The sequence below is a fragment of the Pristis pectinata genome, chromosome 22, assembly GCF_009764475.1.
Source record: "Pristis pectinata isolate sPriPec2 chromosome 22, sPriPec2.1.pri, whole genome shotgun sequence".
NCBI lineage: Eukaryota > Metazoa > Chordata > Chondrichthyes > Rhinopristiformes > Pristidae > Pristis > Pristis pectinata.
In genome coordinates this window covers 8,409,443-8,425,974 of record NC_067426.1, presented here as the reverse complement: position 1 = coordinate 8,425,974, position 16,532 = coordinate 8,409,443, and the positions used below count along the sequence as shown (strand labels likewise).

Sequence of the window (16,532 nt, the reverse complement as noted above, 5' to 3'; positions counted from 1 at the left end):
TTGATCAATCAACCAGCCATCTCACGCTTCAACGTGTTCTGACTGAACATCTACACGTGTATTTCCACTGGGTGTGATTGGTAGCAACCTGGAGCAAGAACCAGGGAAAACATTGCTAACTCAGGGGAACTGTATTCATCCGTTGTCTGTATGGCTGTCCTCAACTGCAATCAACTAATTCAGCACAGACCAAAGATCAACCAGGACCTTCCTATTCTTTTATCCATGAAACCAGTTTGATCTGACACTGGAAACTTATCAACACCAGGAATGAAAGAAACAACATTGGTAGCTAGCTTTGCAATATTTAGATAATTAGATATTTATTAGATTAGAGCATTAGGTAACACAGTTACTGCATGAGATTGCAGCATTCCAAAGTTTCTGTTTCAATCCCACTGTTTTATAATCAGTAAAAACTCTTAATCAGTAACCATAGGTGCAGGGATACACAAAGAAAATATTTTCTTAAGGATTTTATCTCAATAATTCTAAATACCAACAGAAATATATCAACGGCAATCACTTGCAACTGAATTTCTGGACAAAGTTTCTTCTAATGGATTAGTTACACAGCAAGAACTATTCACCACTAGTACCTGCTTTTACAACGTTGTAAGTGGACAGCTGAATTATAAATGCAGTCAAGGGAAATCATAGCAAGTTGATTGTCATTCAAAAAACATGTGGACAAAGTATCAACATTTTTCTGAAAATGGGAAATTCAGATATAGGAATACAAAAGCAGTGGTTAAGTACAAGACCAGCAGCTGGAGTGCTGAATCATTTTTCGAGGGACACAAATTTGAATCCTACCATGAAAGATGGGGAATTTTAAATTAAATTTAAATCATTAAATATATCTGGAATTAAAATTAAAATTAACAACAACTGGGTTGCCACAGTGATCTGGTTCATGAACATCCTTCTGGGAAGGATATCTGTCATCTTTACCTGTTCTGGCCTGTATGTGACTCCAGACCCAATGAGCAGGTTGACTCTTAACTATCTCATCTATTCATGGACAATTAGTGTTGAACACTAAATGCAAACACATCCAGTGATGTCCACATTCTGTAAACCATAAAAAAAACCTCAGGGATTGAATCAAGAATTCTATAGTTGGTAATAGCATACCCTAATCTGCCAGACAGTAAATTCCCAATCTCACATTACTGATGAGGGCACCAGCCCCAATCAGAAGCATGAAACAGGCAACCATCATTGAAGCCTTATCTCTACCCAAGCTCCCTTGATGTGACACTGTCTGCTGACAGAATGTAATCCATATATTTATCTTAGTCTGCTTTTGTTAACCTAGTCCCATTTTCTTTTACTCCACAGGCCTTAAATTAGTTGAACAGTAAATTAAGACACACTGGTTCTTTAGTATTTTCTACAGCTTTGGAAGCACTATTGAGTGATGTCAGCAGATCATAATTTTACACAACAGATAAATACAAGCAAATGGCATCTACCACATCTGCACAGTACAATACAGATAGAATAGTCCCCTGAATCACATAAGTACTCATCTAAATGCTACTTAATCCGTCATCAAGAGATGGTTTTAGTTATGGGCTTTCCAGTTATAGTCCTTGATTGATTTTATTTCTGTTTCAGCTCCATTTGTAATGATAATTAGAAATTGTTTTTGTATTTGTGGCTCTGATGTTTTGATTCCAGTGGACTAGAGTTCATAAACTGGATCTCACTTTTTTAAATGACTAAATTAACTTCTCTCAAATTCATTTATTATTGTTACATATACCGAGGTACAGTGAAAAACTTGTTTTGCATGTCATCCATACAGATCATTTCATTACAGTAGTGCATTGAGGTAGTACAAGGTAAAACAATACAGAATGCAGAATAAAGTGTAACAGTTACAGAGAAAGTGCAGTACAGGCAAACAATAAGGTGCAAGATCATAACGAGGTAGATTGTGACATCAAGAGTCCATTTTATCGTACTAGGGGACCGTTCAATAGTCTTATAACAGTGGGATCGAAGCTGTCTTTGAGTCTGGTGGTACGTCCTTTCAGGCTTTCGCCTGAGGGGAGGGGGAGGAAAAGAGAATGTCTGGGATGGGTGGGGTCTTTGATTATGGTTTGATAGTAGATAAGTCAACTTTTCTCTATCTCTGTCATCAAGATAAGAGAAATGGATTATGTTAAAAGATAGCTTATGGATTCTTATTTGTCTAAATCCAAACTAAAATATTGGCAAGATAGAAAATACCTGAAATTTGTCTAAACACAGTAATGAATTCAATTGAAATTAAAGAATTCTTATTTATATGGTGCCTTTCAGAACCTCATGATGTCTCAAAGCACTTTACAACTAATTAAGTACTTTAGATGTGCAGTTACTGTTGTAATCTTTTGTGTACTCGTGTGTTTAATAAATTCGTGACCATAATTCAATGTTGAGTTCTAAAGAAAGAAATTCCTCTGGAAGATGCATAGAGAAAGAAGACAATTAAGATGGTTTCATTGGTACGGTCTTAGCCATCCCAACCAAATTCCAGAACCTAAAGCGTGATATTTTGAGTCAGCACTGTTTGATGTCAAACTACTAAATGGAACTTGCAAGGATAAGCCAGAGAAGTAGTTAAGCCATGACAGTATCTCAAATGATAGTGAGATTAGTACTTTTTCAATTGGCAAGGATACTGATTGTGTCCAGTCGTGGACAATAGTTCCCCAGTACCAGGGTGAAAATGGTGCATTTATAGCCTGTATACAGCAATATATTGATGAACTATTACCAATTATAGAGTCCTCGATTCAGTTCCTGAGCTTTTTTTTATTTATTGGTTCATGGTACAGATGTCACTGGAAATGTTATTGTCCAAATCTAGTTGCCCCTGAGCATGTGAGGCAGTAAAGAGCCACTCACATTGGTGGTTCTGATGTCAGACAAAGATAAGTAAGGCAGATTTCCTTCCCTGAGCCAGATCACTATGACATTCCAGTCCTTTTTGCTGTAAATTTTCTGATTCTATGCAGATCTTTTCTGATCCTCTGCCCTCCAAAAAGAGACAGTATTCCTTTTGACTCCCAACATTTTAATCCATTTGGCAGAAAATTATTTCAGTATAAAGCACTATTCATTATTGATGGTTGATAGAAACCATGAAAACAAAACATTATTTAAGGAAGACTTTTATTTTTATAGCTTCTTTCACAATCAAATCAAAAAAAAAAAATTTTTATTGTAGGAAGCTGCCATGAACAACATCATAATATGACCATATTGCGTTCCTTAATGATACTGACTGAAGGAAAAATATTGACCAGGATGCTGGAAATAACTCCCATGTTCTTTCATGAAGTAGTGTCCTGTAATGCTTTATATCTACCTGAGGGAACAGATGAGGATTCAGTTTAACATTTCGCTCAAAAGACAGGACCTTTAACAAAACAGAAATCTGTGTATAATTACCTGAGCACAATCTTAGATGTTGGTGTACAGGTCTCTAGCTTCAAGTCTTAGTCCACCATCATCTAATTAGGAGTTAACCATGTTGCTAAATGCTGTTATGACCCCAGGACTTGTCAAAACCCCCTAGAGGCATTTAAATACTTTTGAATTGCAGTACTGTTAAAATGGTGGAAATTCCATGCTATTTTGTGAGTAATAATACATCTTATGACATAAAATAAAGCTGAATTCTGAACCCTGGAGTTTCTTGAAGACATTTTGGTTAAATTGTGGTGGTACACAGACAGCAGCTTTAATTTGCTAGGGATAAGGGCAACTTTTACAGTCCTCTTCAAGCCATGTAATTGGTATCCAGTTGTGTAAATATGCCGGGACCTTACTTGGTTTAACTATCAGGATAATCAGTGAGTTTATTGTACTGCAATTGTAATTCAAGGATGATACTATTCAGACATTCCATTAAAGAGATTAAGAATGAGAATTTAAAAGAAAGATAATGTTCCAATATTACACCTTCCTCTCAGGCCCCACCAGTCAACATTGGAAGAAGTTTTTCCCTTTTATTTCCCATATCACATTCCCACTCTGGTCTTCCCTGTGGCTAGATGTTGGTGATGCTGGTTAGAAGCCGGATTTTTTTCCCCTAAAACTAAAACTAATTCATAAAATTTGCAATTGTGTATATATGGATCACTCATTTGTCCTCCTTCACTGTACCCAGCATTTCATTATAATATTTTCATTATGTCAACATGACATTAATTTTCTTTCTCAAACATTCCATCGTCGGTGTCCAGTGGTAGGTGATCCATAAACCGTGGTCTTTCCCCACAGAGCCCTTGTGGTTCTTGCACCAAACTTCAGTGTGTCCCTCAGCATGTGCTCCTGCACCTTGGTATATGCCAGTCAGCAACACTTGGCTGTGGACAGCTCCTTGAACCGGAAGACCAGCAAGTTTCAGGCAGACCAATATTTGTCTTCCATTGAGCTGACGATCTCCTAGCCGGAGTCGACGTTTGTCTCAGTACACATCCCTGGGATTAGCCTCTCGGGCACAGAGTCCTGTGTTACACACTGCTTGGGATGAACCTCAACAAAGACTCTTCAAGCACATTGCAGAAGGAGATGGATGAGGTCTCGTTCCCACTGTAGCTGCCTTGAAGGAGGCATGCAGTGAAGCTGAAACTACCACTGTGTCCATAGATGATCTGACAGGAAGAACCCTTCTCACCACAGGCCAAATGAGTGCTTGTTGGAAAGATTTTATGGGGCATTCTTCCAAGTGACTTCCAACAGTCCTCTTTGGAACCATCTGACAGGATCCACCCTCTCCTTTTCATGCAGAGACTTGAGGACATTCCCATGCAGGTCTTGTAGTCAAAGATGTTGTTCTGCTCAAACTCTGCTATGAAGGACAGCGGACATGGCACTTTCCAAATAAATGGAGCCTTCCACGACAATATCACCAGAACCATTCTTACACACTGGGAACAAGCCAGGTATATCACAGGACCACCCAAGATAGGGGTTCCGATTGCATTTTAAATGGCTCCCATGAGGCTAATGCTTCTAAGACACCCACACAGTTGGCTTGTGCCAGAGGGGATAATATTCCATTTCCAAACTTTACCATTTCTTCATAAAGAGAGTTCTCCTGCAGTTTAATTTATATTCAATCTTTGTTGTTTTTAGGCATCAAATTAACTTTGTTTTTAGCAGTTCTTATCTCCTCTTATTCACATAATTCCATGCTGATTTATATCCACAAAACATTCTGGAATTTTATAGTTATACAGTAAATGCATTAACAGAAGTGAGTCGAATTACTAAAGCAACACAAAAGCACCAAGGAAAGTTTTACCACTTTAACTTCACTTTATCCCAAGACTGATCATTTTATCTTCCACAATTTCTTTACTTCTCAAACCAAATTAAACTTCTGTTTGGGAAATTTGCAAATAGTACACTTTACATACAACAGAAATGAACATAACTATTTATCTGAGTTGAAAGAGTACTTCATTGAATGTTAAGCAGTTTTATATGTGATTTGTGAACACACAAGTTCTTTGTCTATTCATAAGAGCTTGAAATAATTATGGATAAGAAGTCCAATTAGCTCTTTTAACATGTATTCATTACAGTAGCCATTTTTTCAAGAATTTGCCTCCATTAGTCCACCTGTACCAGAGGTCCCTGAATCCATTACGTTATAGTAGTTTGAACCTCTGTTCCCTTATCCCACTTTAAGCTTTCGTTCTCCGCTCCCTTAATTATTTCATTCACTTCTACAAAATTAGACATTACCTGTAATGATAACTCAGACATTTGATGTCAGGAATCACCTTCATGGCTGTTCTCTGCACTTGAATAATTGCATAATACCTCAGTAACTAGATTTGGACAACATCCGTGGAGGGATATCGGGGGATAAAGTGATTGCTAAACTGGTAAACTTTCCTTGGTGCTTTTGTGTTCCTTAGTAATTAAGTCACTCCTGTTAATAAATATAACATTTAGTCAGATCGGGCTACTGCATCATACAGTTTTATAACATCATCTAACTATTCTATTTTTATAGGCATTACAGATAGGTAGATAGTCTATTTTTGGATAATTAATTTGACAATCTATTGACATTTATTGACTTAAAGAGAGAATTATGATTCATTATAAACAAAAATAAAAATAATCTTCTCCAATATTTCCTCCAAACAAAATAAAAGTAAATTGTGGCTGGCAAACCAGAAATGAGTAACAGTATCTGTGAAACAGTAACTCACTTTATTACATCACCCCTTATTGCATCCTGTTTTATTCTTGACCAGATAGAAGATTGATTATCATGGTGTTCTCATCCTTTACAATTGTGTTATAGATACTTGTACACATTATGTTGATTTATTTTTTTATTTTTAGTAGCTTTCTTTATTCTGCAACCACCCCCAACCTTCTCCCATCCCCACCCCCTGCCAACATCCAGGTGTGGATATGAGACCGATCAGAATTTATTCTGGATTGGAATCAGAATCAGAATCAGATTTATTATCACTGACTTATATGATGTGAAATTTGTTGTTCTGCAGCAGTGGCACACTGCAAAGACATAAATTGCTACAAATCACAAAAATAAATAAATAAATAGTACCCCCAAAAGAAGGAATAATGAGGTAGTGTTAATGGGTTCATGGACCATTCAGAAATCTGATGGCAGAGAGGAAGAAGCTGTTCCTGAATCATTGAGTGTGTGCCTTCAAGCTCCTGTACCTCTTCCCCGATGGTAATAACGAGAAGAGGGCTTGTCCCGGATAGTGAGGGTCCTTAATGATGGATGCCGCCTTCTTGAGGTACTGCTTCTTGAAAATGTCCTTGGTAGTGGGGAGGGTTGTGCCCGTGATGGAGCTGGCTATAACCTTCTGCAGCCTCTTGCAGTCCTGTGTATTGCTTATACAAATCAGCAAGAATTAAATGTTGCCCTACAACTTGCTGAGATCACCCAATAATGAACCCATCATCCAACAGACTGCTTGTGGAGTGAATATTTTATGAACATTTCAAAATGCCAATTGCCATGATCCAACGTGAGGTTCATTGTATCTGGAAAGCATGCAAGATCTGGATGCCAGCTTGTAAAGGATGTTCCTGTTTATGGAGATTATTGTTTGAATGAAGAGCCAAATCTGTTATGCCTGTTATGTAATTTTAGTGAAGTTTTTACCAAATTACCTCTACTACTTTCTTTGGAGATGATGCTATGATTTTAAAGTAAAACTCCAGTAATCTACCATCCAATTGTTCAAAAATTGCGATAGTTCAGCATCCAGCTGACCAAATGATTTTTTTCCCACACGCCCTTTAAATTCACAGCGCCTCCTTCCACACTCGTTTTAAACTCACCGGGCCCCGTTTCCCACACTCCCTTAAAACGAGCAGTTTTGTTTCCCGTATTCTCTTTAAGTTCACCCCTGGTTCACTGAAAAATGTATTGCATTACTGTGTAACATCTAAAAAAAAAGTATATTAAAGGTTGCTTGAGGTATTATTAGGGAATAACATCCAATTGTCCGGAAAATCCTGCCAGTCCAGGATCACCAAAATGCAAGCCTACCAAGATTAGTGAATTTTACTGTAACTTGCCTTAGTATCTTTAAGTGGTTTACCTTGAATGTTTAAAAGGTGTTTTGTAAAAAACATAACGCATCAATGGTCTAGAATGTTGTTGTACGTTTATGTTCCTCCCATCTCTATCACTACTTAATTAACCAGTACTAACTAAGTAATTATAAAAATTAATGTTTTTAATTGCAGGCCTGTATCCTTCTAAAGATGATGAAGACAAACTTCGATGATGTTTCTATGCCTAAAGGTCAAACTTCCTGCAAAAAGGACGCATTTGCTTAAGTTTGGAGTGCTGCATCTCAGGATATGGGACGGAACAAATCCGAGGAATACTGGTTTGCGATGTCCCAAGAAAAGTAGGTTCATCGATGGCAATCCTTGTCTCAGAACATGCCCTGTGGAACCTGTATTTCCACAATTAAGTGTTAAGTCATAGGTTGACTATGCAAATTGTGTTCACTTATACATGGTAAAACCTAGCCAACATTGCATGTTACATTTTCTAAGTTGTGATTTTTTTTGGTTTAAGGCAGATTTAAAATGTGGAGGGAAATAGAAAAAGAATTTGCAAAGAAGATCAGTTTTGGGATGATTGTTATTCATTATTTGTATAAATGATTTAGATGTGAATGCATAAGGCTTGATCAGCAAGTTTGCAGATGACAAATTTAGGAGGTGTTGCTGGTAGTGAAGAAGGTTATTGTAGATTACAGGGGGATCTTGATCAGTGAGGGAAGTGGGGGCCGAGGATTGGCAAATGGATTTCAAAACAGATAAGTGTGAGGTGATACATTTTGGAAAGTCAACCAGCGTAGGACTTACACTATGAATGTAGGGCACTAGGAAGTGTAATGGAACAGAGGGACCTAGGAGTACAGGTACATAGTTCGCTGAAAGCAGTGTCACAGGTAGACAGGGTGGTGAAATAGGCATTTAGCATGCTGGCCTTCAGTCAGAGCATTGAGTATAGGTGTTGGGACATTATGTAGCAGTTGTATAAGTCATTGGTGAGGCCACACTTGGAGTAGTGTGTACAGTTTTGGTCACCCTGTTATAGGAAAGACGTGGTTAAACTGGAAAGAGTGCAAAAAAGATTTACGAGGATGTTGCCAGGACTAGAGGCCCTGAGTTATAGGGAGAGGTTGGCCAGGCTAGGTCTTTATTCCTTGGAATGTAGGAGAATGAGAGGCAACCTTGTAGAAGTGTTTTAAATTATAAGAGGCGTAGATAAGGTGAACGGTAACAGTCTTTTCCCCAGGGTAGTTGAGTCCAAAACTAGGAGGCATAGGTTTAGAGTGGGGAGGTAAGATTTAAAAGGGACTTGAGGGGCAATTTTTTCATGGCGAGGTTGGTGAGTATATGGAATGAGCTGCCAGAGGAAGTGGCTGAGGCAAGTACAATAGTATCATTTAAGAAGCACTTGGATAGGTACATGGAGCGGAGGGGCCTGGAGGGATAGGGGCATAATGCAGGAAGTTGGGAGCGGCTGGGTAGGCACTGTGGTCAGCATGGACCGGTTGGGCTGAAGGGCCTGTATCCATGCTCTATGTAAGAAAAAGCCATATAACCCTTTGAGCCTGCTCTACCATCCAACGGGCTGCTCTGACGTTGGACTCAACTACTCCTTGCCTGTTCCCCAATACCCTTGATTCCCATATAGTCCAAAAATCTGTTTGTTTCCACCTTAAATTTACTCGACGACTCAACTTCGCCCGGGAGTAAACAATTCAAGAAATTCACATCTCACTGAGAGATGAAATTCTTTGTCACCTTAAACTTAAATAGGCAACCCTTAATTGTGAAACAATGCCCCTCAGTTTTAGATTCCCCCCGCGGCATTTACCCTGCTAACTATAAGTTATAGGAGCAGTATTAGGCCATTCGACCCATCAAGTCTGCTCTGCCATTCAGTCATGGACTTGGAAGTGTTTTGATGTTTCTTCGCTGTCGCTGGGTCAAAATCCTGGAACCCTAACACCTCAAGAACTGCAGTGGTTCGAGAAGGCAGCTCACCACCACCTTCTCAGGGGCAATTAGGGATGGGCAATTAAATGTTGGGTCATCCTGTGAAGCCCATATCCCTTGAATGAATAAAAAGGACTGCAATGCCAGAAGAAATTTCTTGACCTTACCAGATGTACCATAGTTATGTGAAGCTAAGCTTTTCACTAACATAAATTTTGCTCTTTTATTCAGAAACACGAACACACAATACATCTCCATACATTGACTTTCTACCACCCCTTATTACTTATGCAGATGTCAAGTCTCCAAAAGGATAATAATAGCAAGGTAACTCAACATCCTTCATCTCGTCTAGTTAGGCAACAACAGTGAGGAGTAGGAGGGTGGTCCATTCCGATGCAGTGGAGATTGTCCCCATCAGAGGAGATTATCCTATACCTTGCAGAGAGCAGAGGGACCACCGAGACTCAAACCACATTGTGCAAGTGTTATATGTAGTCTCTTTGCTGTCAATATTTTATTGTGATCCCTTTTGATTTGATCAACGGTAAACACCACCATTACTATCCATGCTACAGCATCTCCATAAAGGTGCTCCTGCCACAAGTTGCAAGTGTAGCCATCTGCTGCTTTGTTTTAAAAAGCACACAGCTGGAAGAATTCAGCAGGTCAAGCAGTATCTGTGGAGACAAAGGGATGGCCCACATTTCAGGTTGAGGCCCTGCATCAGGACAGATCCCGTTTAGTTTTTGCAGGTTATTGGGATAGGCCCCAGGAGGTGAGGACATGCAGTGGATAGAGGGGATACTGAGGAAAAGGGAAGAGAAGGGGATGATGATAATGGTGAAATGCATTGTGCATCCTTGCACCCAACACCCCTCAGCACCACCTCGGCAGCTTGGCACTGCAAGCAATGAGCAGATCACTTTACAGGGATGAGTGTCACAGTTAAAGTCAAAGTGAAAAAGTCAAATTTGAGCTTATTGTCATACGCACAAGTACATGTATGCACAGATGCAATGAAAAACTTACTTGCAGCAGCATCACAGGCACATAGCATCATATAAGCAGCATTCACAAGAAAAACATGAATTAACAATTTTTACAAGACAGGACAAAATTAGAACAGAAAAAATGAAGTCCATCATCAGGCACTAGTGGGGTGCAATCTGGCACCAAGCACAGCAAAGCTCATCAGTGGGGTGCTGGGGATGCTGAACATCTGTACTGCCCCAGAGGATTCAGATGGAGACCACAACTGAGGTGCTTTCATTACCAGGGTGATGCAGAGGTACCGCAGAATGGATGGCATGTTGTCAGCTCTGCTTCATCAAATGCAAGAGATAACAAGAAGTATCTACAAGCTATCGCAGCCAGGAGACCTGGTCATGAACATTTTTGAAGAGTATCGGTGACAACCTGTCACACAGCACCTAGGTGGTTCAGGTGACATCTGCTGTGGAAGCAAAGAAAGAGGCCACAGGACACCTTTCTGCTTTTATACAGTCTCTGGCTAATCCAGCTAGTGGTCTGGTCTCTGCTGCTTTGGATCACCCTGTAGTTGTACATCAACAGTGATATGTCATACGGAGCACCATGTTCTCATTGTGCAGAGACTTGCCAGTCATGAGCATGCTTTCAGTGGACGCAGGGATATAATCTAAATGCACCTTGCCGTTCTCCAGGAGTGAAGAGATGCTACATGTGAAGAGCCAACTGTTGGACCAAACAGAAATACTACAGACAGTAGATAGTTCTCCTGCATGAGCACAGAGATGTATCCCCCTCGCGCCCTCCCACCCCCAACTCAAACCTTTCTTCACTGTTTGCAGAGTCCTTCTAAGGTAGTTCAGAGAGCTGATTCTGTGGACGATTAAGGACAACAGGGAACAGACATCTGTCATCTGTAGGCTGCCATCCAGCTGAGGCTCCTGGTTTGGAGGTTGAAACAATGGTGAAGTAGTCCAAGTGCCAGCAGACCAATACACCATTACACCAACATCGCCTGGTGTACAGGTTCAGGACACTGATGTCTCCCCTCGAGAGAGAACCAAGTTCCCTTCCACCTCGCCCTCACAGGCAGCATATAGCTCTCTGAAACCAGAACATCTCGGACAAGAATTACTTGGGTATCAATGACATCTGTGTAGGCTCCAGTAGAAAGGGAGCAGTCTTCCTCTAGCCAGGTTGTAACCACAGAGGGGCCACTGATTTAAACCTAGGAGACTGAAACCCATGTAAGAAACTGTGAAACCAGGGAATTAACATTAAAGCACACAATAATTTTCAGGTTTTTTAATTCCATTTTTGTTGTATTATCTATCCTGATCACACTAGAACTGTTGCAATGTACCCTCATTTAAGGTAAACAGCATCCTTGTTCAAAGGTACGTAACAGAGTGTGGCTGTAGTTGGCCTTGTTGCAGACCATGTCTCACCTGCCCTCGACAGGGACCCAATAGGTTGCCGGCAGTGGTGTTACCACTGACACACTCATTGAATGAGCTTGCCAGTGACTGAATGCCAAATTACCAGCACTCACACAACTACCTGCATGGAATGATTTATTGATAGGACTGACCATAGAACATAGAACAGTACAGCACAGGAACAGGCCCTTCAGCCCACGATGTTGTGCTGAACTAATTAAACCATAGAAACCATAGAAAACTACAGCACAGAAAACAGGCCATTCGGCCATTCTAGTCTGTGCCGAAACATTATTCTGTTAGTCCCATTTACCTGCCCCCAGCCCATACCCCTCCAGACCTCTCTCGTCCATGTATCTGTCCAATTTACTCTTAAAAGTTAAGAGCGAGCCTGCATTTACCACATCAGATGGCAGCCCATTCCACACTCCCACCACTCTTTGAGTGAAGAAGTTCCCTCTAATGTTCCCCCTAAACCTTTCCCCTTTCACCCTAAAGCCATGTCCTCTCGTACTTATCTCTCCTAGTCTAGGTGGAAAGAGCCTACTTGCATTAACTCTGTCTATGCCCCCTCATCATTTGTAAACCTGTATCATATCTCCCCTCATTCTTCTCCGTTCCAAGGAATAAAGTCCTAACATGCTCAGTCTTTCCCTGTAACTCAACTCCTGAAGACCCGGCAACATTCTTGTAAATCTCCTCTGCACTCTTTCAATCTTACTGACACCCTTCTTGTAGTTCGGCGACCAGAACTGAACAGAATATTCTACATTTGTTCTCACAACCTCACCAAAACATTCCAACTCCTATACTCAATACTTTGATTTATAAGTGCCAGGATGCCAAAAGCCTTTTTTACAACCCTGTCTACCTGTGACTTTACTTTCAGGGAATTATGTATCTGAACTCCCAGATCCCTTTGTTCCTCCGCACTCCTCAGTGCCCTACCATTTACTGTGTATGTCCTCCCTTGATTTGTCCTTCCAAAATGCAACACCTCACACTTGTCTGCATTAAATTCCATCTGCCATTTTCTGGACCATTTTCCCATTTGGTCCAGATCCCTCTGCAAGCTTTGAAAGCCTTCCTCGCTGTCCACTACACCTCCAATCTTAGTGTCATCCACAAACTTACTAATCCAATTTACCACATTATCTTCTAGATCATTGATATATACAACAAACAACAATGGCCCCAACACAGATCCCTGAGGCACACCACTAGTCACAGGCCTCCAATCTGAGAAACAACCATCCACAACCACTCTGTCTTCTCCCACTCAGCCAATTTCGAATCCAGTTTACAACCTTTCCATGGATACCCATTGACTGAACCTTCTGAACTAATCTCCCATGTGGGACCTTGTCAAAGGCCTTACTAAAGTCCATGTAGACAACATCCACAGCCTTACCTTCATCTACTTTCTTAGTGACCTCCTCAAAAAACTCCACAAGATTCGTTAAACATGATCTACCATGCACAAAGCCATGCTGACTATCCTTAATCAACCCTTGGCTGTCCAAATACTTGTATGTTCTACCTCTCAGAACACCTTCCAATAATTTACCCACTACTGATGTCAGGCTCACTGGCCTGTAATTACCTGGTTTACTCTTTGAGCCTTTCTTAAACAATGGAACAACATGAGCTATCCTCCAGTCCTCCGGCACCGCACCCGTGGCTAAGGACATTTTAAATATATCTGCCAGGGCCCCTGCAATTTCTACACTAGTCTCTCTCAAGGTCCGAGGAAATATCTTGTCAGGCCCTGGGGATTTATCTACCTTTATTCGCTGTAAAGCATCAAGTACCTCCTTTTTAATCTCTATATGTTCCATGACACTACTGCTTGTTTCCCTTCCTTCCATATCCACGCTGCCAGTTTCCTGAGTAAATACTGATGCAAAAAAACTGTTTAAGACCTGCCCCATCTCCTGAGGCTCCACACATATACGACCACTCCGATCTTCTAGGGGACCAATTCTGTCTCTTATTATCCTTTTGCTCTTAATATACCTGTAGAAACCCTTTGGGTTTACCTTCACATTATCTGCCAAAGCAGCCTCATGTCTTTTTGCCTTCTTGATTTCCTTTTTTAGTATTTTCTTACATTTCCTATACTGTTCAAGTACCTCATCCATTCCTAGTTGTCTATACCTGCTATACACCTCTCTCTTTTTCTTAACCAGCTCACCAATATCCCTTGAAAACCATGGTTCCCTATGCTTGTTACCCTTGCCTTTAATCCTGACAGGGACATACAAACTCTGCACTCTCAAAATTTCATCTTTGAAGGCTTTCCACTTACTGAGCACATCCTTGCCAGAAAATAACTTATCCCAATCCACCCTACCTAGATCCTTTCTCATTTCCACAAAATTGGCCTTTCTCCAATTTAGAACCTGTAACTAAACACCTAACTAAACTAGTCCCTTATGCCTACACAAGGTCCATATCCCTCCATTCTCTGCATATTCATGTGCCTTTCTAAGAAAAACACCTCTATCATATTTGTCTCCACCACCACCCTGGCAGTGTATTCCAGGCACCCACCACTCTGTGTAAAAAAACTTTCCCCACACATCTCCTTTGAACTTACCCCCTCTCATCTTAAATGCATGCTCTCTTGTATTAGACATTTCAACCCTGAGAAAAATATACCGACTGCCTACTCTATCTATGCCTCTCATAATCTTATAAACATCTATCAGGTCTGTCCTCAGCTTCTGCTGCTCCAGAGTCAACAACAACAACAAAACTCAAAGAACAACAGAAAATTAAGTAAAGCTTTGAATAATTTTACACAAATAGTTCTATCTGCTAAATCACTTTCGTATTGTGCTACCTATTTCCAACAATAGCCACTGAACCTGCAGCACGGTTAAGGTCCCCATAAAGTTTGGGAAGTAATGTGAATATTTGTCAGGAGTATTTCAGCTATTACTGTGACATCCATTATCAGACAGCACTGTGGAGATGCATGACTTACATCCACGACTTTATTATTTAAATTTGGTTGTTAGAATACAGCTGTATGTGCTTCTGTTCTCCTGCTGCATGCTGTACTCACATTGATAGGTTAGTTATATAGAGTCTAGCAACTGCAGGGGAAAAAATAAATATGTGCAGTTTCACTTAAGAAGTAACAGCTAGGGCAACAGAAGAATCATCAAAAAAAACTACACAGGCTAAAAATGGACCCCTTTGCATCCTGTTGGCTTGATTTATGCAAAGTGCGGCAAATTTCACATTGATGTTTATTATCTGATTTTTTTGTTTTTATGTAATTCCAATGCAGGTTGGACTATTACCCTGTGAGTGCAGGTGACCCTGTGTCTTCTGTGTTTGGGGCAATGTCTGTATCTTCTTGCATGGTATTACTTAAGGTACACTTGACCACATTCAGGTGATTAAGTGGCTTAATGGCAATTTCAGGCTGAATAGCTGTAAAATAGATTAACATTTTATGTCTATTTCAGGTGTAATTACCTTTACCTTTACTGAACCTGGAAGAGTACGGCCAAAGTGAAAAGAGGATTGAAAAATTATGGGTGATACCCACAGAATTTTAATTGGTAGATTTTTTTCTCTGACCCTGAAGATGAAAACTAGATACAGAAATTATTAAGTGGTCACTGAACACTTCATTCAGAGGAAACCTCCTTAGCCAATGAGCAATTCAAATGTGAGGCTCACTCTTTGAATGAGGTTTCTAATATTCTGTCTTCAAAGAGAGCTGACAATATTTAATTAATTCTTACCAGAGGTTAATAGATGGAGTAAATATAAAACTTTGCCTAGATTGTGGCGTGCAGACGTTGTAGTGTGCTCACATCATGAACTGCATGTCAGCTCTACCCTATATCCGAACCAAAAGACTTCCGATTCCCTCAGCATCTAATTGGCGTGAGACCACAGATGGCAAATAATGCAGCTCAGTGCCAGGAATCCTGTCTGTGATCGTAATGCCTTCACTCTGCAGCAGTCTGTGTTTAACCAACCACATCAAGCCAAAGGGTGGTCTCAAGGCAACAGCCACTCTGATGATGATGCTCATGACTCCAGGCCTCAATCTCTCCACACAATATTAACCATCACACTCAACAACCAAGTTAAACAACTTTTCCCACCATTGCGCCGTGGTTGATAAGGAGGGTGAGGGTTCAGTGTAAACCTAACTTGGGAGTGGGGTTAGAGGCTGGAGCTGAGGGAAGAGGAATCAGCTAAAGTTCACGAGGTAGGAGTTGGTCCTCAGTCACATGCAACATGTAGGAATGCACAGTGTAGTCCATGTATGAAAATTTGTTCCATTGAATTCACTGTCAGAAAGTGGAGGCAGAAAAATAGGAATAAGTGGGGAAAGAACACGCAGCCTTCTTCTGTCAGTCCCTGCATGGCAACCAAGACAGAGCAAGGAAAATAAATATTGCTTTTACAGTTTACAGGAAGCAGATTACAAGCACCAACCTCTAACCAGAAAATGCCTGTAATATAAACAATCTACCTACAATAATTCAAATGGTCATTGATTGTGATGGTTAACATTGTTTTATTTCTCTAGTCTTTTAGTTT

The 16,532-nt window shown here is 40.4% G+C and overlaps 1 protein-coding gene across 1 annotated transcript in view; it reads left to right on the top strand.

Annotated features, from left to right (window-relative positions):
* Positions 1-16,532, top strand: part of si:ch211-15d5.11 (nuclear receptor coactivator 7) — a 32,277-nt gene that overhangs the window by 2,682 nt on the left and 13,063 nt on the right. Inside the window, exon 2 of the mRNA XM_052036088.1 lies at positions 7,756-7,922. Within this exon, the coding sequence (XP_051892048.1) occupies positions 7,873-7,922 (50 nt within the window). The 5' untranslated portion in view covers positions 7,756-7,872. The remainder of the gene's footprint in view (positions 1-7,755; positions 7,923-16,532) is intronic.